We start from the raw sequence: 25,475 nt of genomic DNA on the forward strand, positions 1-25,475 counted from the left end.
GTTGTTATCTAAGTGGCTTGACCAATTGAAGAAGGAAACAAAAGATTAAACCTTTTAGGCGTTTTCATTATCCACCCAAACAATCCAATTTAAGTTTTCATTCATTGGAAGGGAGCAGTAGGGATAGTTTTGGCTTGTTGTACACGATACATGGACTCAAATGGTACTCTTCAGTCCACTGATAACCAGAAGGTGAGGTTACTAAAAGAGTTTGAAATTACAATATCTTTGAATTAAAAGATGAAGTAATTTTGCTTGCTATCGTTGGAATCGACAACAAGCAGTTAAGAGTATGTGATGTAACATAAATCTTAATAATGATGATCATGACGATGATGCATTTTTAAACTTTCTCTTCTTTTGAACTGAATGTGAGTACATAGATGACTGAAGATTGGTGAGTACATTGATGAGTGTGTGTGTGTCATTGAGTGTGTGTCAAGTTTAGTTAAGTTTAGATACAAGTAGATACAAGTTTTCAAATTTTCAAAATTTCAGATACTAAAGGTTCTACCATTGGACTATCTCTAAGATTTTTTTTTTTTTTTTGAATTATCTAAACTTTTAGTTTTGTATTTTTTCAATTAAAAAATGATTTAGAACCCAATTTGAACTCCAACCATTGGAGATGCTCTACAAAAAGGTATTGAGATAAATGAGTTTAAAATATAACGTTTTATTATTTCCAAGAAAAAATATTTATTAATTGGTCTCATCGAGTAATAGAGATATATAAAATATGTAATGTTTTTAATTAGGCAAATCAGATGTTCAAAGAACAAAATAACATGATACTAAAGAAAATAGCATTAATACTTAAGTATACTCTCAAGTAAATTTGTATAACAACCTTGTTTGATAGATAGTAATTATTAGAACGAAATAGAAAAATCACGTGGATATATAAAATATAGTCACAAACCCAAACTGAATATTGGCTGAAATGAATGATCACCACCAAATTATTGGAAATTACAAAAACAATAGTTGTAAACAAGTTTTAGCATATTAGAACCATCAACCATGTAATCATTTGGCCTTGACAGCTTAATATATAGAAGCTACAGTAGCAGCGATAGTCAACAGCAAGAGCAATCCGCAGTAGCCGTCCCAGCCCACAAGTCGCTGTAGTAAACTTTCTTGAGAATGGTGCAAGAATTATTTCTACAAGAGTTGGAGTGAATGTTGAATTCTTTAGTTGTGCCGTGATATGGTGTCTATTTGTGTCAGCACGCCTTGACTTAACTTGTTTATCATTTCCACCACCAAGCTCAGCCGCCCAATATCATTAGATATAGCTTCTTTGTTTAAGCAATACATGTTTATTAAGTCATCAAATATATGTATTATATACACAAGAAATAGTGTATTATGATGTTTGTATCTGATGCAGTGAGTATCTCAACATCTTTAGTGGTGGTAACAAGATAGTTTATGAGATCTATGTACTCAGAAGTAAAAAACAACTAATGAGTATTCACGCTTCACTTTGTTGAATTTCACTCCAGAGCGGGATAGTCTATCCGCGTTATACATATCTTTTGTTGGCTTTTTTGATCCCCTTGCATTGGTTCCAAGAGAATTTTCATAAACATGCCGGTACATGTCTGTAAGATGTTTGAACTTGTAATTGCTGCAAGTCATATCAACCTCAAGGGAAAACAATTTCAGGATTAGTTCCTCTAGCGTGGGCGTGGGAGACGATCCAACCAAATTTTTTCTGCATTCGAACAACTTCTCCAAAATGACATAGGGGAGTTGATTCTCGAGAAAGATGAGATATACCATTGCCATTGTTGTGAAATAAGGTTTGTCCACAGTCAGGTCATGATGTCTTGTACTAGTTTGAGGATCCACAGACGTGGTTGGTTGGCTATCTCCTTTCCTTTTTCCAATGTTTGAGAATGAGCTCCAAGATGAAAACTGGAGAATGATTAGCTCTTCAACATCAGCATATGATATCCAATTTTTTGATACAACGTAGCTTGCGGGAATATCATGTAGGGAGTCTTTAACGCCCCCAAACCATCCTATGATTGGATAAGCCAATAGACAGCCACAGGACGCTACTATTGAAACTGCGCCTAGGTGGTCCAGTCAAGGGATAGAAGAAGTTGCTTCCCAACCAGTCTTACTTAGCATAATTTCACCGCTCCGAGACAGCTTAGGCTTTGTAACCCTTACCACCTGGAACGTTGTGTTGGCCCGGACAAGGCTAATACCATTCAACACCACACAAATTTAATGAAAACAACTTCCATACTTTATTTCTTTCACAAAACAAGTCTCCAAAACATACAGAACGTTTTTGGTACCAAGCCCTAGAGCCAAAACATGATAACTTATTTTACATAAACATCTTACAAAAGCAATACAACAATACACCGGCTGGCCTAAAGTCATTTGCTCCCTCTAAGGCTTTCCCGACTAAGGTTACCTGCAAAACAAATTATGGAGTCATGAGCTCTAGTCACTCAGTGAGTTCGGGAACCTAACAAGAAACCAAAAACCCCAAAACCGAACCCCAACAAGCAACACACAACATGTAAGCAACACAAACAACACAAGTATATTGTCACCAAGTATACGCAAGCGGAAGCTAATGACTCTTCTTGACACTTCTAGGGCCCTTCACTCCATCACTTCTCCCCACACCCATGAACACTTATACTCGCAGCCACAAAGGCACACGAGCATAAACCATCACATGCGAGACCTTCTCAACAGGTGGAACCATAGGCTGAATCTTTTCACTCCGACTCTTTGTAATCCACTCAGATTACGGCCTTGGGGAAGTCTTCACCTACACACAAAACCTCAACATACAAACAAACAACAACATGCAAGGCACACAAGCAACATGCAATGCACACAGACAATCATGTGAACAACCATAAGCAACATGCAACTTAAGTAACTAGAGCGAAATCTAGAGACTAAGCGCTAACACAAAAGCACATAAACATTCAAACAAGCAATAATCACAAGCAACACAATCAACATACAAGACAAGCAATGAAACGAGACTTTACTACCTAGAGCTGAATCTAGATTGATAAGAAACTAATCTACACAATAAACCAACAATAATGCCTAGATTTAACAAGAAAATCCTAAGCAATTTTTAACAAAAACCGAATTCTATCATGAACCATATCACATGATTAGAGACTCACCTGTACTTGGTCGGAAAGATAAACAAATCAACTCAGACTTCTAGCGCTAATTGGCGGAGGTTCGACATGAACAGATCCTACGGCTAGTACGCTGGCTGATACTACGGCTAGCGCTAATCTAATGCGGCCAACAACTCGCGGGATGGAACACTCTACTTGGAATCTCTCTCTTGCTCTCTCTCTCTTGCTCTCTCTCTCTCTCTTTTTTACTAAGGATGGAGAAAACTAACAAAATCGCACTAAGGTTCAGTATTTATAGGCGAGAGTGTGTTCTTTGGTCGGAGAAAAGTGGCTGGACACTTGGTGGACGAATTGCATGGGGAAAACAAGTGGCGGATGGAATCTTTTATGTTCACACTTGTCATTTTATTTTTACTTCGTTCACACTTGTCTTGGATATTTGTCATCTTGGTTCCTTGTGCATGCATGTGTTTTTATTGGGCTAGAAAGGGGATGAATCTCCTTCTTCACGCGCCATTTCTCGGGCAGCAAAAATTCCGGGTCACGCGTCTGATCGAAGTCAACGGTATGATGAGTGGTCAATAGTTGGTTCATCGGACGGTCAATGGTACAACCCACGTTGGCCTCTCGGTACCAGCGCTGGCTGGCACGTTGGATGTTCAGTACCAGCTTTAGCCTCTTGGTACCACAAGCGTTAGCTGGCATGTTGGACGGACGGTACCAACGTTAGGCTCTCGACTTTCGATGTTGTTTTATTTTTATTTTTCTCACTTCTGTCTTGACAGTTCTTCTTTATTTGGCATCTTTTGTCTTCTCAACTCTTTTTGTTCAATGAATTTTTATATGGGATTTTTACCTTTAGTACGGGTCACTACAGAGTCTTTTATGATTCTTTTGAGGTAATATGTGATGTACTTCTTCTTTTATGATACCTAAAAAATCAATCTACATTTTAATCACATATGCAGACATCTAGTAACCCTTTTTTGCAATCTCCATCATCACTCAGATACTCTTAAGTATGAGGATGTTCCCCAACACGAAGATGCGCTTCTGAAGGCTGTTGCGAACAACCTGTATCTGTCGCAATTGATACTAACAACTTACAATTCATACACTATACTCGGGTAAAAGAATAAATTCTTTAAAATTAATATATTAGTTTTTATACACTATACTCACCAGTAAGATCACAAAAAAAAAATGATTGTGAGTTACATTCAGAATATTTTGTTGCATACACGGACTAACTAATACACGTCCACGTCCCACTTCTAATCCCCTTTTTAATAAAAGGTAAGTACACAACATAGTTTTTGTAGATTTTATATTTTTAATAAATGGTTACAAATAAGTTATAGATTAATCAATATATTAATATTAATATTAATTGGGTTACACAGAAATATTAGGGATATTCCAAATTGATAATTGATATATTAATGGAAACAAATAAAATCATGGATATTCCAAACTGTATTTTTGGAAGATTTTAGTCCTATATAACATTGTTTCCAAAGATCTTTAAACACAATATTACAAATTTATTTTCCCCAGATTTTATCGATAGACCATAACGTTAACCAAAGATAGATTACAAAATTGATAGATTGATTGGTTACAAGTTAAATAAGGGGTTACAAGATAGATTACGAAATAAAATTTAACCATTGTTATAGCACGGGTACTTATCTAGAATCATTAACAATATAAAACTTACAAAATATGTATCTTTTTTTCAAGTCTTCATATTTAGCATATGATTTTATTGCATAATGTTTTATCCAAAAAAACTTTTAAAAACAACCACATAAATTATATTTTATATAAAATTATAATATAAATAAAATAAAATTCAGAGCACGGGTCTTAATCTATTACGAAGTATAAAGACAAACTAACAGAATGTTTTACCATTTCAAACTCGGCTTCGCTTAACAATATTTGCTGGTGGACAATTAAAATATAATGCTAGTTTTATCAAAATAAAATTTATTTATTCTGTCAATTAAACATTACATATTATTTGTCGCTAATCATAATATAAGTAGTATTAATTAAAACCGCTCGGGTTTTTCAATGAATTCCAAGACCATTCGATATTGGTTTCCTCCACTCCAATCAATTAACGATGTATTGGTGAAGGCTGAGGAGGACTTGGAAAATTATGTAACGGATTAGGACCTGTTGGGATCTGTCTCTCGACTCCAATCAAATGACGATGTATTGGTGAAGGTTGAGGAGGACTTGGAAAATTATGTAATGGATTAGGACCTGTTGGGATCTGTCTCTCGACTCCAATCAAATGACCTGTTGGGATCTCTCTCTTAACTCCAATCAAAGATAGATCTTTACGAATAGCAGCCACTGACAACGTCATTAGGAACAAGATTAGCGTTATGACTAATACAAAACCACCTTTCAACAGTTGCATTTTTTCTCTTTGTTTCTTTTCTTTATGGAGTTTGTTTGAGTTGGTTACGTACTTTTTTAGTTCCTCCTCCTTCCCTTTTATTGGGGATTTTTAGTGCTAACTAAGTTAGGGAATTAATAGTAAATAATCTAGAGATAGGAAGAATGAGCTAATGAAATGTAAATATTTAGAGATATCAATGATTATAGAATGAATATCTCTAGATAACAATAATCTAGAGATATTAATTATAAAATGAATTTGAAGATATATTAATTAATGGAAAATTCTTGGGTTCACCCCTAGGGTTGAACCTCTCTTATTCACCTCCTCTTATTAAGTAAACAAATTCTGTAGAATGTATATCAATCAATTTGTTTGACAAAAAAAAAAGAGTATCAGTCAATTTTAAAATTATTAATTTTAATATTATATTATAGTTTTTAATTATAACATCTAAATCTTAACTATTTTTTTATAAACTCAAACCAACATATAATTTTGTTCAATTTTGTAATTTAAACCCTAATTTTGTAATTTAAACCCTAAGCACTCTTTTATAAATCCAAACATAAATATAAACCCTATACCCTAACCACTCTTTTATAAACACAATTCGATACATAATTTTGTTTAATTGTAAAATCTAAACCCTAAATCTTAACCACTCTTTTATAAACCCAAACCGACATATAATTTTATTTAATTTTAAAATTTAAACCCTAAACACTAACCATTTTTTTATAAACCCAACCGACATAAAATTACGTTCAATTGTAAAATCTAAACTCTAACCACTCTTTTGTAAATCCAAACTGATATATAATTTCATTAATTATAAAATTTAAACCCTAACTATTCTTTTATAAACCCAAACCGATATATAATTTTTTAAATTATAAAATTTAAACCCTAGTCTTCATTTATAGACCCAAACCGACATAATTTTAATTTTTGATTGGTTGATTAAGAGGGGATGAATAAGAGGTGTTCACCCCTAGGGGTGAACCCAAGAATTTTCCTTAATTATAAGTCGTATATTGTATGTACTTGACACGTTCATTAAAGAACACAAATTGTTTTAAAAATAAGAAAAGTAGAATTAACACTACTTTTCCTAAGTTTTTATTTATTTGTATTTCTTTTAAAAATATATTTTGGAACTTCAGTTTTGATTACTATTTTTCATTTTGACTTCTTTAGAAGATTTTTCCTTCTAAGTTGGGACATTTGTTTGGTTTCTTTTCAAAACAAAAACTTGATTGAAGAAATTTTTATACTAATATATTAGGTAACAACCCGCATTATGTGCAAAATAAATCAGTAAAATTATTTTGAGTCAAATTATAATTATGGAACCAATATCTATTTCTGTCAAACATATATAATATGTAATTAAAGTAAATTTTTATTCAAATTTTCAATTATATGTTTCATCCATAAAATCTTTAAACGTGGAAAACATGGTAGAGAAAATATTGATAAAATGTTACTATTTATGGCAATATATCTTTTGTATGGTTTAAATATATAGGGATTGATTCTCCAACTTTTGTGGTTTGACTAATTGCCCATTTGGTTCAGTAAGAGAGTATGCTCTCTCTCATATTTATCCATGTTTAGCATCAGCATACCAAAATGTTATTCAGTCACATTTAAGATAGTATGCTATCTTTCCTAAGGTTTTGCAACCAACGTTTTAAAATAAACGTCAAAACCTGAGGCAAGGATTAATTAAACGTTAATCTTTGTGTTCCAGGTTCAAATCCTTCTTGGGATGTCGAGAGAGGCATTCGTCAGATTGAAATGGACTAGAGACTGGGTTTAATTAGATACTCAAGGAGATTATAGGCCAAAACATTTGGAGTTCCCACGAGGCCACGATGTAAATAAACATTATGTTGTTCCATAATACGTCAGTTACTAAACCGACACAATATTCCTAATCCATTTTCGAGAACGAAGTTGTATATATTTACTTCACGTTAATAAAAGAACACAAGTACACTAAAATAATTAGAAAATTCCACGAACATTTGCTATTAACAGATTAATTTTCTAATCAACGTGTAGATACAGATCCGATCCGAAATATTTTGCTACCTAAAGCAAATTAAAATTTTGAAGTCCATTTAGAAGCATAAATTTTTTAAAAATCACAAAAATTAGATATTTGACGAATTGAACCGTGTACAAAGTTTCAAAAGTTAACGACCACTAAAATGTTTATATATTCTTGATGTCTAAAGCATTGGCTTAGCTTTAACCCCAGCCCCGGAAATAGGCACATTCATTTCCAAACTTTGTGTTGACTACGTAAACTGAATGTTGAAGAAGTCTAACGTCAAATAAATAAAAATGTAAGTCACCTCGAATTTTAAAAAATTCATAGTTTTTACGAACTTGAGAAATTAATTTGTAAATTTGAAAATTGAGGAATAATTTTATGAAAAATTGTAAAATATAAGAAATTTAATAATCATTTAATATTTTTAGGAATGAAGAAAAATTGTTGGAGTTGTATCATGTTGGTGCAGAATTTAGCACCAACAATATACCTACCTAAACCAAAGGTAAACCGATCAATTCTAAAAGTCAACTAAACCGGAGGATATTCCTTTTAGGCTGGCTAATCAGACATGTAAGCGGAAACCCACCAAAGTTAGCCGACCGACCTTTGTGACCGCCTCCGAGTCCGACTTGATTATTAAAAGAGAAAATTACCTTATATTCAATCCGAGATTTAAAGAAAATAAGCTTATCTTGTAAAGGCACTCATAAATAGAGGGGTACCTTTTTCCTTGTAATTCATCTAGCAATTAATACAAAAAAGCCTTAGTTCTACATTGTTCTTGAGAGAAAACTTAACTTCTTCTCCGAGAGTTTTCAATTGTTCCAGCTTTTGATCCAGTTTTTTTAGAGAAATCTTAAGTGAATTTGTTTTCTACTTCGAACAAATTCATTGTGTGAATCCTAGATTCAACATATCCTTTCCCTGCAACAAGAAAGAAGAAAGCTTTATGAGAAGATGAAAATGAACTAAAGAGAAGAAGAAATGACGAAGAAAAGTTGTCATTTGTCAATTGTCGTAAAGGAGTCAAAGGCAAAAAGGGAAGCAAAATCAACCAAAGAACATGTTGGACTTTGTGGTTTTGCTATATGGGCCAGCAGATTTGTTAAGGCCCAAGTGAAGAGGTGTTTGTGTTATAATTCACCTAAGTTAAGTTATGTGTTGTTTAATGAAATAAGTCAATAACCTAAACTAGTTAAGCCCAAATTAGAGTCTAAATAAGTTATTAGAAGTGTAAGAGATCGAGTGCTCAAGCTTTTACTAAATTTAGACTACAATCTAGTAATGATTATGTCTAGGAAGAGTGGTTAATCTAGAGTCTCAAAGTGTGTGTAAGTGTATGTAGTAAGTACAAAAAAACTGCTACATAAAATGTAGACAATAATGTGTTCTCTATTTTCTCTTTCTAAACGTTTCTGTCTTTGTTTTGTAAAAACAAGAAACAAAACAAAGAATAAGACAAGAGAGATAGAGGGAGCTAGTAAAGTTCTCTTTGTGTTTCTGTTAAAACAGAGTTACAAGAGAGAATGAGGAGCTGACCTTAAACCGTATGAAGGTGTTAGATATGCGACAAAAATTAACAGAGGTCTAACATTTTATATTTATAATGTAATGTACTAAGTATCCATTCCGTTCAATGATGTTCATCAAGAATTCTTGTTAAGGCAGTTCATACCATCTATACATAGTGTTTTGATTTTTAAGATTTCAACTCTTCCATGTTTTAGTAGCAGCATATTGTTTCATGGATCTAAGTGGAAGAAACAAGTGTTGAATTTGCGACGAACAATTTGCTACAGAATGGTGTTTATCTCATTTTTCACTGTACACCGTTTGCGAAGAAACTTGTTAGAAAAAAATTCCATTGCATATATTCTTGTAATGATTTGAGACTTACATAATATTTCTAAATAGATTACATACACTATACACCATACACGTTATAATTTATAAACGCTTATAAACTCATCGCAATTTTCCTAATAAATTGTTGACTTTTATGTTTCATTGGTAACTGATGAGTGACTATTTTACTAGTACTAACAAATTAGGAATGATTGTCCAGAATTTTCGCTAAATTAGCGACAACATGGTTTCATCACAAAGATAACAAAATTTACGAGTCGTCACTGTGATTTGGCTATATGATTGCTATATTATCAATAGAAGTAGTTGGGCTTTGATTGCATACAATAATTTTATATAAATTTACCCAACAAGTAACAAATTTTTGTTTTCAAATAATGCAAAGTCTTGCACTTATCTGAAAAAGGTTGAATTCATTTAGTATTTTTGACAGGTCTCGCTCACTACCAATGTTCATCATCATTTCCTAATTTATGACAAACACAATTCTTATCCAACATAAAAAAACAAAATAGGCATTGCTCTCTTAAAAATAATGAGATTTCTATAGTTAGAACTTAGAAATTAGAACTTAGAACTTAGAACCTAGAAATAATATAGTTTTTCTTTTCTTTTCTTTTCTTGTAGATCTTTGCAGAGAAGCCATGTGCATGGGGAATCAGCTTCACCTGGTTTTTTTCTATACATATATAAAAAGTTTTTGCACCCATAGAAAGTCACAATAATACAATACTTGTAAATATAAAAGGATAAAGGACTTTTGAATTATCATGATTCATGAGACAGCAACGAAAGATACATGTAGCATTTTGCTAAAAACAGACACAACAATTTTATATAAAAAAATTTGCATCACATATATTCATATTATATTGTATATAATAATAGTTTCATTTTTTTTGTTTGTATATCTTTGTTGCCTCTCGTTAGTCGAGGCTTCTTTATGAATTTTTGTTTTAACACCTTATATGCTTTTTATAATATCTTTTGGCTACGTATTGTAATATTTTTTATGCTTTTTGTGTTATCTACGAATCATTTGCCAATCTTTTTCACAACTTTTGCACTCTTATGCCATTTGACAGCCTAGAACCCTCGATGTGTGATCTCTAAATTTTTGGTGAACTACCCGAATATAGAATTTTTAAAATATATAAATTTCACCTTCCCTCCTAGAATAATTGTTATGTTATCCTTTGAAGAATTAATGTGTACCTCACTTAAGTATTTGGAAACAAACTGTTCAGACTCTGTAATTCGTACAACGATTATACTTCTTTGGGTAAATGACTTCTTGATTAAAGTCCAACTTGAGGCTTGAAAGTTACTACTACAAGGTTCACTTTTAGGTTATACTATAAAATAACAAGAATAATACTACTAAACAACCATGGTTTTTTCTTTTTTGGTGACAAATCTGTGAATTAAATTTTTGCTAATACAGTGATTTATTTTTGTGCATAAAATTGTATAAATTTCGAATCTGAAATATTTAAAATGAGAGAATATGTACTATAGTATGGATTATGCGTTTTTTTTTGGTTTAACATATGTCATTATTTGATTCGATATACATATTATTTTTTTTAAAAATACGCTCGTTAAATATGCTACTTATTTTTCTTATTTTTTGATAACTAAAATATGCTATTTATTTACGAAAATGCTCCACCAAATCGTTTCCACAAATGATATTTCATCCTACATAAATGCTAGTACTTATTTATATAGCAAACTCACTCTTACAAGTTACAACAACAACTTGTTTTAAAACCACATACATATTTGACCAATATGTAAACAAAAAAAAAAAAAAGGCGAAATTGGGATATTTATTGCTTTTTTAGTTCACCATTTCGTTTGTGTGAAGCATTTGACAAAACACCCAACCCACACTAAAGTAGTCAATATATATATATTTTTTACGAATAAACGTTATCTTCATCATCCTATGATTAGTTTAATAAATTCAAAAACTCCTAAATAAAAGTAAGAAAAACAAAAAAAATTGATGTATCTAATCTGTTACCAAACTGTCATTGGCTTAGTGGGGCAGACATCCCATGTGCAGCCTCCTTGGCTTCTGCTTCATAGTTTTCAATCTTTCTTCTTCTTCCTTCCTTCTCTCTCAATGGCCCATCTTCCCATTTCCACTTCCATCAACTTCTAACCCTAAAGCTTCAACCTTTATCTCTCTCTGTTTCTTCTTCTTCCTCCTCTGTTTCTTCAAGCTATGAAGAAAAGACGAACCTTTCTTCTCTTTTCGATTTCATTTCTCCTTCTTCTTCTCAATTCATCCAAAGCTGACTCCGATGGAGACATCTCAGCGATGCTTTCACTCAAGAAGAGCTTAAACCCACCTGTTTCTCTCGGTTGGTCTGACCCTGACCCGTGTAAATGGACTCACATCGTTTGTACAGGTACAAAACGTGTGACCCGGATCCAAATCGGGCATTCGGGTCTTCAAGGTACACTCTCTCCTGATCTACGTAACTTATCTGAGCTCGAAAGGCTTGAGCTTCAATGGAACAACATCTCTGGCTCTGTTCCTTCTTTAAGTGGTTTAGCTTCTTTACAAGTCTTGATGCTTAGTAACAACAACTTCGAATCAATCCCTAGTGATGTCTTTCAAGGTTTAACTTCGTTACAGTCTGTAGAGATCGATAACAACCCTTTCAAGTCTTGGGAGATACCTGAGAGTTTGAGAAACGCCTCTGCTCTTCAGAATTTCTCGGCGAACTCGGCAAATGTCTCCGGTAAATTACCCGGTTTTCTCGGACCGGATGAGTTTCCCGGTTTGTCGATGTTGCATTTGGCTTTCAATAACTTGGAAGGTGAGTTGCCTTTGAGTTTAGCTGGCTCGCAGGTTCAGTCTTTGTGGCTTAATGGTCAGAAACTAACCGGTTCAGTTGATGTTCTTCAGAACATGACTGGTTTGAAAGAGGTTTGGCTTCATTCCAACGCGTTCTCGGGTCCTTTACCGGACTTTTCGGGTCTTAGAGAGCTTGAGAGCTTGAGTTTGAGGGATAACTCGTTCACTGGTCCAGTTCCTGAGTCTTTGTTAAGTCTTGAGTCACTTAAAGTTGTGAACTTGACTAATAACCATCTTCAAGGACCATTTCCTGAGTTTAAGAGCTCTGTTTCGGTTGATTTGGATAAAGGTTCCAATAGCTTTTGCTTGTCTAGTCCTGGTTTGTGTGATCCTAGAGTGAAGTCTTTGCTTTTGATAGCTAGTTCATTCCATTATCCGCTGAGGCTTGCTGAGAGTTGGAAAGGAAATGATCCTTGCACCAACTGGATTGGGATTGCTTGTAGCAATGGGAACATTACTGTCGTCAATCTTGAGAAAATGGGTCTGACGGGGACGATTTCTCCCGAGTTTGGAGCCATTAAATCGCTTCAAAGGATCGTTCTTGAAATCAATAACCTTACGGGTACGATTCCTCAAGAACTTGCAACGTTACCTAACCTCAAAACACTCGATGTCTCGACTAACCAGCTTTTTGGGAAGGTCCCTGGTTTCAGAAGCAATGTGGTTGTGAATACTAATGGTAATCCTGACATTGGAAAGGCAAAAAGCTCTTTGCCGTCTCCTAGTTCTTCTTCGCCTTCAGGTGGTTCTGGTTCAGTAATTGATGGTGATAAAGACAGGAGAGGAATGAAGTCTTCGACGTTTATAGGAATCATTGTTGGTTCAGTTCTTGGAGGTTTGTTATCGATCGTCTTGATCGGTTTATTAGTTTTCTGCTGGTACAAGAAGAGGCAAAAGCGTAACACAAGAGGTGAGAGCTCAAATGCAGTAGTGGTGCATCCGCGACATTCAGGTTCTGACAACGAGAGTGTGAAAATCACAGTTGCGGGTTCAAGTGTAAGCGTTGGCGGCATAAGTGATACCTACACGCTTCCTGGTACGAGTGAGGTAGGAGATAATATCCAAATGGTGGAAGCAGGAAACATGCTGATCTCAATACAAGTGCTTCGTTCTGTGACTAACAACTTCAGTGAAGATAACATTCTTGGATCAGGAGGTTTCGGGGTTGTGTATAAAGGCGAATTGCACGATGGAACAAAGATAGCAGTTAAGAGAATGGAGAATGGAGTGATTGCTGGTAAAGGTTTTGCAGAATTCAAATCAGAGATTGCGGTTTTAACAAAAGTGAGGCATCGTCATTTGGTTACGCTTCTCGGTTATTGTTTGGATGGGAACGAGAAGCTTCTTGTGTATGAGTATATGCCGCAAGGGACATTGAGTAGGCATTTGTTTGAGTGGTCAGAGGAAGGGCTTAATCCTCTGTTGTGGAAACAGAGATTGACTTTAGCCTTGGATGTTGCAAGAGGTGTGGAGTATCTCCATGGATTAGCTCACCAAAGCTTCATTCACAGGGATCTTAAGCCTTCAAACATTCTTCTAGGTGATGATATGAGGGCGAAAGTTGCAGACTTTGGACTCGTTCGTCTCGCCCCAGAAGGGAAAGGATCGATTGAAACCAGAATTGCTGGAACGTTTGGTTACTTGGCACCTGAATATGCAGGTTAGCTGGTTTACAGATTGTTTCTTATGATGATATATAGGTTACTTCATTATGTATAAGAATGATTGTTTCTTGATGATGATTGTGATCTTGTTTGTTGCAGTAACGGGACGTGTGACCACGAAGGTAGATGTGTACAGCTTCGGGGTAATTCTAATGGAACTCATAACAGGTAGAAAGTCTCTAGACGAATCGCAACCAGAAGAGAGCATTCACTTGGTGTCCTGGTTCAAACGGATGTACATCAACAAAGAATCATCATTCAAGAAAGCGATTGACCCAACAATAGACCTTGACGAAGAAACCCTAGCTAGCGTTCACACTGTTGCTGAACTAGCAGGCCATTGCTGCGCCCGTGAGCCTTACCAGAGACCAGACATGGGACACGCAGTCAATATTCTGTCTTCACTAGTCGAGCTATGGAAACCCTCAGATCAGAATCCAGAAGACATATACGGTATCGATCTCGACATGTCTTTGCCTCAGGCACTTAAGAAATGGCAAGCTTATGAAGGAAGAAGCGATCTCGAATCTTCGACTTCATCGCTTTTACCTAGCTTGGACAACACGCAGATGAGTATTCCCACTAGACCTTACGGATTCGCAGAGTCGTTCACTTCAGTAGATGGACGATGAATGAGAGATTTCCTCCAACCCAATATTTGTTTTTTTTCTTCTGTATATTTGTGTTTCCTCCTCTCACAATTCTTTCATGTTTCTTGTTATGCAAGCAACATTTAGGGCTTAATTTGAGTTTCTTAATATTATTTGTTGTTGGTGTTTTTGTTTTCTTGATTTAGAAAAGGTGACGTGTGTACTTTTAAAGTCTTAATTATTAAGTTTGAGGAAAATGGTAATGACAGTAAGGTAGAGAGGTTGGCATTGGATCCATCTTCACATGGCTGTCTCTTTTGTTTGGATCTTCATTTTTTTAGTATCTCTATAAATTGACGTCTACTTGATCTTAACCAAAAATGTTTTTGGTGAATTTAGTTTTTTTTTTACATACACTTAAATTTCAGTAAACAATATTTTTCAACAGCTTAAATCAGTATATGTTGACACAAATTCAACACTTTTTCCATTCATATCATATATGTAGAGTGTTGATCCAGATTGCCGTTCGGTTTTTTTGATTCTTCGGATTTTTGGTTTATGAACATTGTAATAGTATACCAAATAATATAATCAAATTTTAACTAATTAAATATGTCTATAGTTTATAAATAAATATAGGTTTCAGATTCTATCAAATATTCAAATATTCAAATATTCAAATATTCAAACATTCAAACGTTTCATCTGGTTTTAAGATGAAATATAATATGGTTGAAAAATGAGAAAAAGACAAAAATGTGTTTGGTTAAATAAAAATCTGTAAGACAAAGGTTTGGTAAACAGTTCAACCACATCGAACAAATAAACAAAGTTTTGGTCAGGACTACAATAATTGTAATCATATTTTAAGGATTACATTTTTGTTTTGTTAGCAATTACTGATTATAGAACAACAGAGCTGGGGATCTAACATAATCATGTATATATCGTTACTCTTATCATCAAATAAAGGTTGTACATAATTACAATTGAATACAGCACATAGAACAGAGAGATAGTGATATTTTTTCCCCACGTTTGTACTTTTGTGTCTCATAAGCAGAGCCGGCGCTAGGAATACTAAGGCTACAGGCAGTAACATTTTAAAAGGCTGGTTAGTTAAGAAGAAAAAACAAAACTTAATGACAATTGCAACATGTAGGAATCGAACACTGCATCTATTAGTGACTCTTAGGCACTTTAACCACTGGGCTACTAAGATACTTTGACATTTTTACAGCCGGTTATTTATTTAATATCTTTAAGGTCGCAAGTATGTGCTTGCCTTGCTTGGCCTCATGGCCGGCACTGCTCATAAGCAAAAGAAAAACACATAACATATATTTTTCTCTATACAATTAAATTAAGATTTTGAGCAAACTTATATATTAAGCTCTGAAAATTGGAAAAGACTAAGATTTTTATTTCTTTCCTTTTTCATATAACGCGTTTAGTACTATGACCCAAAAGATAATAAAAAGATGGATATTATGTTCACACTTTACAGTACTACTAAACAGAACATTTAGAAGTGTTAATCACAAGTACTGTATGTTACAAGAAAGTACAATTCTTTTAACTAAACAAACAAACATTTATGTTCACTTTGCAATTAAATTTTAATTTTTTAATAAACATAAAAGAAATCTTAGGAGCTAATATTTTTTCAGGTACATGCAGTAATTAATCTTGAAAAAGTAAATTTTCCAACATTAGAATACGAATATATGATTGAATTAGATGATTTTAAAACTTAGACATCCGATCAGATTGATTTCTTCTACTTTTTCCATCATAGATTTTTTTTGTATTGTAAATTTTATTTATATAAAATTGTGCGAACACTTGTTCTTTTTTCAACTGTTATTTTTTTTCTTTCTCTTTTTTCGAGCTGTTGAGTGTTGACCATTCACTTCGTAGTGGGTGATTTTTAGTTACGTGAATCTTGCAAATAGCCTCAATTATGGGTTAAGATTAGACCACAAGACAAGAGACTCCAAAAGAGAAGACTCGAGAACGTAAAGAATTGAAAACACTAAAAGACTACAAAATTGAAGCCCAACTCACCTAGTAATTAAGCCCACTCCTCACAAAGTCACAGTCAAAACGTGATCTCTCACTAATATTGAAGAAGAACAATGAAATGAACATAGCTACATCTCAAATCCTTTTGAATAACAAATATGGCTATCTAGCCTTCTGCTGAAGGACAACAAGCTCTTGCTTAGGAGACATCATAGAACGTTGTAAAACAAATAATATGAAACTCTCTTGAACCTTATTTTTACTTGTTTTTTTTTTTCTGAAAGCATGAATCAATATTGTGTCACACTCCAACATTTCCTTGCAAGTCAAACGCTCATCGGTTATTTCAATAAGCAGAGAAAAACGCTTCTAAAACAATTTCCATATGAAATATAGAAACTCTCTCATTGACTAATTTCCTTAGAAATTAAAAAGATAGACATTCAAATCCTTAAATTGAGTTTACACAACCATAAATGTAAGAAATTTCAAATACAAAAATAGTAAAGGACTCAATTTATGATTTGAACAAACAATTAAAGATCCCTTAACAAAAAAAAAAATTGTTTGAACAAATAATATCTAGTATCAATAAAACAAAGACTTAAAAAAGAATTGTCTTTATTTCGCATCTAATAACAAAGTTTGACGAGGAACTTATTTTTGCTCCAAACCCAAGTTATCCATCAGGTAAAAAAATCTCTTTTTTTTCCTTACTAAAACTGTAAAATATTTCATTAAAAATAAAAATTTTAGGTTGATAATCGAAAGATTTTGGTATTATGTCGTCTCGTAAGAAAATTTCATATCGCTAGCCAGTAGCCACCAAGCACAATCAAAATGAAAATATTTAATTACACACTGATGTAAGTAACTGTTAAATATGAAACATTTTGGCTGTTTGGGTTATATGGTTTGGTTGAGATGATTTTGGTCGTTGTGGTCGAACACATAGTTTAGCTGGAAAGTACAAGATCGGGTTTATGAGTTGGAGATAGGTGTTGCCGTGTTCCTTACTATTATTATATTTCTCTTTTTTAAAAAGAAGATTATATGTAGTGGGAAGGATATGGACAGACTGATATAATCTCAAGCTATAGAGAGAATAATCAAAAACAGGTAAGAACGTAAACGTAATGAACAAATGCGCATGGTAGTATTTTCATGCACCGACTCTTGACCACTGACTTGGTCAATCTCTAGACCTAGCCGATTTCACATTATTTCTTCATTTTTTAAATATTATAAGACTTGAGGACAGAAAATATTCTATTCTAATTCATCCAAAAATAAATACTCTATTATACAGATTCTCGCAAATCACATCTCTATAAAAAAACCAAATATGTTACTCTCAAATAGGCTTTGGGCATATGAATAATATGTTCGAGCTCGGATATTATCCGACTGATGTGGATAAACAGATTTAAGAAAATAGAATCTATTGAATAATTTTAAACTTTTAGTTCAGGTTGAGATTCTCAACTTGTTAAAAAAAATATATTAAACTTACAAAATCGAATTTAACTTGCAAAAAAAGTTCTATGTATATATCAAACTTATTGGTAAAAATCCGCAATGTTTTTTAATATATTATTTAAATTAGAATTTTAAAATTTTGAAAATTGTCACTAAAAATTATATTATGGGTTAAGTTAGATTTTGTAGGATTAATTTGCATTTTTATAAATTAAAAATAAATTAGAAAACTATATTTAAAAGTTTTTATTTGTTTTTAAGCAAATTTAGTGTCAAATTGATGGATCCTGGAAAGGATCCGAACCCAGTTCAGGTTTGGGGTGGTGGTGTGATAATGGGGATGGCAAGACCTTGTTATTGGGTGCTTGCTGTCTGCGGCAAAGTCCTTCCCTGCTTCATGCAGAGTGTGAGGCTCTGCTTTGGGCCATGGAGTGTCTCCTAGCAAACAGAGTGACTTGTTCGCAACGGACTATGCAGAATTAGTGGCGATGATACAAGTCCCTGAAGATTGGCCTGTCTTCTCAAATTTTTTAGACAATTTCTACATTTTAATAACGGTCTTCCCACTATTTTTTTTGTTGAAGATTTTTCGCTCCTCAAATTTGAAGGCGGGTTATCTTGCACGGTCATCTAGCTCTCTTGTTTTAGTATCTTCTTTTGTAAACACTTTTTTACCGGTTTGGGCTACCAACCATGAAATTTTTTTCTAGTTAATATTTGGTAAAAAAGAAAAAAAGAAAAAAAACCCAACCTAAGAACCTAAGAATAGGTTTAAGCAATTTTTTTCTTCATATTTCCTACATTAGTTGTCGCTTGTCATGTCATTAAATTTTTTTCAAACATTCAACGGTCAATTTTTCCGATTCTTTAACAGCTAGCGAATAATATGACATAAACCATCTCCATTATTCAAATTTCGTTTTTCCCGTGATGTTTTTTTTCTCTTTTTTCATTTACCTAAAACTTAACTTTGACCCAACTCGCGTTCCAGAAGCGTATGATAGTGACTGATTTAAATATATAACATTTATTATCCCTAAGTTTATATGCATTCATACATACGTACATATATAAATGTCTATCTCTCAACTTGTTTTATTCATTACCAAAGAGAACAGTCAAAGAATGGGACTTTCATTGAGAGTGAGACGTCGTGGAGGCAACAAGAAGGAGATCATTCCGGTGACTAGTTGCTCTGAGGAAGATGAAGTAACGATTCCGTCGCAGTTTCTTTGTCCGATTTCTTACGAGCTAATGAAAGATCCGGTGATTATCGCTTCAGGGATCACTTACGACCGCGAAAACATCGAGAAGTGGTTCGAGTCCGGGTACCAAACTTGTCCCGTTACTAACACGGTTTTGTCAAGTTTGGAGCAGATTCCGAATCATACTATTCGGAGGATGATTCAAGGTTGGTGCGGGTCGTCACTAGGCGGCGGGATTGAACGGATCCCGACGCCACGTGTACCCGTGACAAGTCATCAAGTCTCCGAGATTTGTGGGAAGTTACTCGCTGCGACGCGGCGTGGAGACCACGTTGTGTGCAGCGAGATGGTTGGGAAGTTGAAGAGATTGGGAAAAGAGAGCGAGAGGAACCGTAAATGCGTTAAGGAACACGGCGCCGGGTTAGTTCTTTGCGTTTGTTTCGACGCGTTTTCGGGAAACGCAAACGCTACACTATTATTGGAGGAGACTGTGTCTGTACTGACGTGGATGCTTCCCATTGGTTCAGAAGGTCAATTTAAACTCACCTCTACGTCGTCGTTTACTAGGTTGGTGGAGCTTTTGAGAAATGGCGATCAAAACGCCGCGTTTTTAGTAAAGGAGCTTCTTGAGCTCAACGTAGCTCACGTTCACGCGTTAACAAAGATCAATGGCGTCGAAGAAGCGTTCTTGAACTCAATTAATCGCGATACTATATGCATTAACTCGTTAGTTTCTATCCACCACATGATCTTGGCAAATCAAGAAACCGTTTCAAGATTTCTTGCACTGGATCTTGTTAATATAACGGTGGAGATGCTAGTTGATTCTGAAAACAGCGTTTGTGAAAAAGCGTTACTGGTTTTAAACGCGATTTGCGAAACTAATGAAGGAAGAGAGAAAGTGAGAAGAAATGAGCTGGTGATACCGGTTTTGGTGAAGAAGATTTTGAAGATCACTGAGAAGAAGAGTTTGGTTTCTGTGATGTGGAAGATTTGTAAAAGTGGAGATGGGTCTGAGGTTGAACAAGCATTGAGATTAGGTGCGTTTAAGAAGCTTGTTGTGATGCTACAAGTTGGATGTGGTGAAGGAACGAAGGAGAAGGTGACTGAGTTGTTGAAGATGATGAATAAAGTTATGAAGATGAATGGTTTCGTTGATCGTTCTGATTCATCTTCAATTGAGTTTAAGCATGTTAAGAAACCATTTTGAGACTGTAATAATACATTTGTATATAGAGAGGAAACACAATTTTTGTTTTCTGTAACTTTTATTTCCTCTGTTTTTTACACCCTCTCTTTGTAGCAGAGTCTTTAACCAACTTGTAAACCACAAAGCCACAAAACTCATTTACAATCAAACAACACAAGTGTCATATACAATTTTGTTTCTCGTTTACCAAAAAAATTGAGTAATCTACAAAGTTTAGTCCAAAAATGGCTTTACAAGAGATAGTTTTCTTCAGGGAAAATCAAACCAAGACAACTTTGATCCCCATAGAAATCATCTGCAGATTCAATCAGAAACATATTCTCTGAACTCGGAAACTCATATTTGGGCTGCAACACTTTCCTCTGTTGCTCTGCAAACTCTTCACAGCAGTTCGAACACACAAAGAGTGGAGGCAAAGTATCTGAATCATCAATCCCACAGCATCTTGTATGTTGCCATACCTCACAAACATCACAAGATATCATCCTCTCACCATCATCATCTCTGGCCCTGCAAATACATCTCACCATCCATGTATCACATCCACCTTGACACTTGAGTTTCGATTCCAAATCAATCCCATAACCCCTCACGGTTAAAGCAGAACAAGACTCGGTCAAACTCATGTCTTCTTTAACTTCTTCAATCTCACTCACCACAAAGTTTGCTAAGATGCAGTAAGTATCTCTGAAAGTGTCTTCAATGGCTCGCTTTAGATCGAAGACTGTAGCTTGTAATGGAACTGTGACCAATTCACCTGGAGGTAGCTCTGTGATCTCTTCTGATCTCAAACCAATCAAACTTGGATTGATACGGCAAACAAATTGTAAGACTGTTTCACTGTTGTCCCTTATAGGCCACTCCTTTACGAAGTGCTTGCTGTCTAGGATTGCTTGAGTTGCAGATCTCACTAGCTCAGATTCTGGATAGTTCAACAACACATTTGTGTATAGTAACAACAGATCTCCATAAACATCAGCTCCAGGTTTTAATCGAGTATAAATCCTCAAAGGAGTAATCTCCTCTAGCAGTACAGCTTCTTCTTTCTTCGGTTCTATGACGTTCATCGCATCATCAAGCTCCTGTATTGTATAGTGCAGAATACGTGTAACGGGATCAACATAACGCCGAACCAAAACATTCCCAACGACCACATTGTGCATCGACTTCAGCACATAATCCAGCAGACCGGTGTCTCCAATATGCAATCTAGCTGAATCCCTAACATCTTGCCGAGTCATACCGTTTGGCTTCATTGCTTTCATCTCTTTCAGTGACTCTACTATCACTTCAGCTGCAAATATTAGTCTCCTCACAGGCCATCTACTACCCAAATTTGCAGCAACAGTGCTATAACGCCTATATTTCGGAGACTTGTCGTTATCTGCAATATCACTTTTCTTCAAAAGCAACCTACTTGATCTTTTCGGATGAGGAGAATCTGTCAGGATAGGAGGAGTCGCAGGAAGAAGCTTTTGGGGAGAAGCATGAGACTTGATGATGAGCATAAACCGCAAAAGATCTCTGAACGTCCTCAAATTCCCTTCACTCATCTCTCTGTAATACCGAATAACCTGCTTGATCTCTTTAGATTGTTGATACTCACCAAAATGAAACTCAATCTGATTAAGATCAAGTGAACCAAGAAGCTCTATCGCATTCTCGTAATCATTCTTTGTCACACCATAACTTCCACGAGAGAATTTGTATCCCCATCTTCCAAACCAGGAGTGGCCATAAGCAACACCATACAACAACCTCAGTTCCATAGATCTCTTCTTGGAAAAATCTTCAACTGTTATCATCCTGCAACAAGAACACATTCTATCAATTTCCAAATCATAAAAATGCAAAATCCAACAAAACGCAAAAGGATACTATTGTTATATATCCATTACCGTGCTCCAAGGATATTACAAATCCGGTCCCAAAGATCAACAATCTCTCTTCCGCACAAGTATTTAGAATCCCCTTCCATACCATTGATGCATATCAAATGACCAAAGCCATTACTATGAATCAATCCATGTAAAAGATGACTTTGTAGATCAAATACATCATCTTCTAAAGGCATATTCCACTCAGAATCAACTGGTATTATAAAGTGATACTTCCTCTTTGACACAAAATGATTGCTCCACCCTGAAACAAAACACAAAATCAAAGTCAGAAACATTCACAACATCTTAAATCAAAGTCAAACAGAATCTCATTAAGCAAAGTCAGAATAAAAAGTCAAAGTCAGAAACGTCTTCTCTCTAGTCCGATCATTAATCCTCACCAGTTATTCCACATATCTCAAACCAAACAGAATCTCATTCAACAACATCTTAAAGATACATACTAATATTTAACAACATCATAAAGCTACTAATCTGAAAACAATACTGAGAATCTCGAGTTAGCATCATCTTCAAGTACTTACTTACCTAAAACCCAATACTCAGAATCACGATTCAGAAACATCTTAAGACACACACTAATCTGATACCAATACTCACAATCTACAAAATTAGCAATAACAGCTTAAGACTAAGATATACACTAATCTGATACCAATACTCACAATCTAAAATTAGCAATAACATCTTAAGATACACACTAATCTGATACCAATAATCACAATCTAATATTATTAGCAATAACACACACTCATATGAAACTGATACTCAGATTTACAATTCAGAAACATCCTAGGATCCATACTCATCAAAACCCATTACTCAAAAGTCTCAATTAAACAAAATCTTAAGATACATCCATAATCTGAAACAAATATACAGAACAACACGTTTAAGATACGCATATCATCTAAACCATTACTCAAAAATCTCAATCCAACAACAAATCGTAAACACCTAACAGAAACAAATCCATATACAAAAACCCAATTCACAAAATCTCATCAAACACCAAATTGATCTAACCAGATCGATCAAACCCAAACATCTTAAGATCCATACTCATCAAACCCATTACTCAAAGGTATCATCTTAAGATACATACTCATACTCATCATAACCAATTACTCAAAAGTCTCAGTTCAACAACATCTACAGATTCATACTCATCAAAACCCATTACTCAAAAGTCTCAATTCCACAGAACAACACCTTAAGATACACAGAACCATCTAATCCCAATACTCAAATATCTCAATCCAACAACAAATCATAAACCCTAACCGAAACAAATCCATATACAAAACCCAATTCACATAATCTCATCAAACACCAAATTGATTTAACGAAATCGAATCAACCCAAAACGAAATCAAATCCATACAAACCTGTGCAACGACATTGATCGCAGTAAGGCTCCGAAGAACGAGCCACATCCTCCTCAACAGTGTAAAGTGGAACCACCGAGTTCGTAGTCTCATGGCTAAGTAGCGTACACCAAACAGGCATACCAAGAACGCTATACTCCTCAACCTCGGCGCAATCGCGTAAAAAAACCCTAATCTGATCGCGAAAAGCTTCGCTCCGGTAAATCGGAACCCCATCTTCGCCGAACCGTTGCGAGCTGTAAACTTTGGGCTTCCTCTTCCTCTTACGGCACGTTTCTATGATTGGAACTGGCATCGTTCGATTTTGATTCTGTAATTTTTAGGGTTTTTTGGGATTTTAGGATTCGATCGATGGAGACGAAGGAAGAAGAAGATGAGCTCTCTGTTAGGAGTTTACCCGCTCAAATTGAAACAAAGCGTGATCTGAGTGGTTTGTTTTAGAAATGCCCTTGAGGATGGTTGTGATTTACGTAATAGCCATTAAGATCTGACGGTTTTGGATTGAGGTTGGGGATTCGGTTGATCTTAGCCGTTCATCTGTGTAACTGCAAGTGTTTGTTAGTCAAACCGCTCACTCTGTTAAGTCAAACAGCTCACTCGAAAACCAGAAAATAAACACTTAAATTCTTTTTTATGAATATGATTTTATATAAAATAAAATATTTCCAAATTATTCATCTTCTAGTTTTGTTTTCCCTAAAAAAATATGATTTTCAAAAAATAATTAAATAAATTACCACAAAAAAGTAGGAACACCTTTTAAATATTTAAACACTTCATTTTTATATAAAAAGGTTATTTTCCAAAATATTATCTTATATAAAATACACATATCTCCAAATACTATTTGTTTTTATTAAACTTGTGTCTAGTAAAACTAGTTGAGAGTCTTTCATTTAACTATCTGTTTAAAAATTATTATTTGTAAAAATGTATGTATGAAATGTACTAGTATAATCAGTATCAATTTGCCCCAAAAAATAAAAAGTTTACTGGTATAGTTTGTATAGTGTAATAAATCTATTTAGGTACATAGTCACATAGACCACTGTAATCACCAAACTCATGTGTGATGGACAAGTACTAAGAATATAATTAACTACCTATTTGCGAAAGTGGTATTAGATTTTCAGGATTAATTGAAGTAAAGGGTGGAATGAATAAATTTTACTAAATGATTTCTGATCCTTATTTAAAAAAATTAATATAAATTTCCTAAAAAATTCAAAAAAATAAACCATATTTAACAGAGAAAATGGTAATTTCATCTTTAGAGAAATAATAATTGAATATATATATATATATATATAATTATTTCATATATATCAAATTTGCTAATTAAGCATATAAAATTATATCAACAAAAACCATCAATCTACACATATTAATATAATACTAAATCATTAACTCTAATAATTATGTGCCACTACAATTATAATGAGAAATCAAATTTTTGGTCCAACGTAAATGGTGAAATGGTTTTATAAGAAAAAGAAAAAAATCTAAACAGATTTTAAAATAATTTCTAAAAGTCTCTAATGTCAAATTATTTGTTTGAATTTTACACGTAGAAATAGTGAACACGGCATTTGATTCTTTGAGATCAACTCTCTTTTTTCAATCAATAAAGAAGTCCGTGAGAACTTTTTGT

General features: G+C 34.3%; 3 protein-coding genes, 1 long non-coding RNA gene and 1 pseudogene across 4 annotated transcripts; 2 read left to right on the forward strand and 3 right to left on the reverse strand.

Annotated features, from left to right (window-relative positions):
* Window positions 1–1,449: 1,449 nt before the first annotated feature.
* On the reverse strand, window positions 1,450–2,142 carry LOC147943877 (uncharacterized). The gene is made up of 2 exons (XM_087512401.1): window positions 2,127–2,142; window positions 1,450–2,030 (listed from the first exon to the last, which is right to left on the reverse strand). Exons 1-2 carry the CDS (start codon window positions 2,140–2,142, stop codon window positions 1,450–1,452), a joined length of 597 nt encoding a protein of 198 aa, XP_087368527.1.
* A 98-nt stretch (window positions 2,143–2,240) lies between these two features.
* On the reverse strand, window positions 2,241–3,384 carry LOC147943878 (uncharacterized). Its single transcript, XR_015598142.1, has 2 exons — window positions 3,177–3,384; window positions 2,241–2,437 (listed from the first exon to the last, which is right to left on the reverse strand). It is a non-coding gene; the product is annotated as an uncharacterized LOC147943878 (long non-coding RNA).
* A 7,841-nt stretch (window positions 3,385–11,225) lies between these two features.
* On the forward strand, window positions 11,226–14,870 carry LOC104787635 (receptor protein kinase TMK1). Its single transcript, XM_010513240.3, has 2 exons — window positions 11,226–14,019; window positions 14,123–14,870. The coding sequence occupies exons 1-2, from the start codon at window positions 11,721–11,723 to the stop codon at window positions 14,653–14,655; spliced, it is 2,832 nt and encodes a 943-aa protein (XP_010511542.2). The 5' UTR covers window positions 11,226–11,720; the 3' UTR covers window positions 14,656–14,870.
* Window positions 14,871–19,210: 4,340 nt separating this feature from the next.
* On the forward strand, window positions 19,211–20,705 carry LOC147943879 (U-box domain-containing protein 20 pseudogene; annotated as a pseudogene).
* LOC147943880 (PHD finger protein MALE MEIOCYTE DEATH 1) lies at window positions 20,653–24,249 on the reverse strand. Its single transcript, XM_087450182.1, has 3 exons — window positions 23,825–24,249; window positions 22,434–22,677; window positions 20,653–22,341 (listed from the first exon to the last, which is right to left on the reverse strand). Exons 1-3 carry the CDS (start codon window positions 24,117–24,119, stop codon window positions 20,766–20,768), a joined length of 2,115 nt encoding a protein of 704 aa, XP_087306308.1. The 5' UTR covers window positions 24,120–24,249; the 3' UTR covers window positions 20,653–20,765.
* Window positions 24,250–25,475: the final 1,226 nt, after the last annotated feature.

Source organism: Camelina sativa, chromosome 5 (assembly GCF_030686135.1).
Source record: "Camelina sativa cultivar CO46 ecotype springtype chromosome 5, ASM3068613v1".
In the NCBI taxonomy this organism is placed as follows: Eukaryota; Viridiplantae; Streptophyta; class Magnoliopsida; order Brassicales; family Brassicaceae; genus Camelina; species Camelina sativa.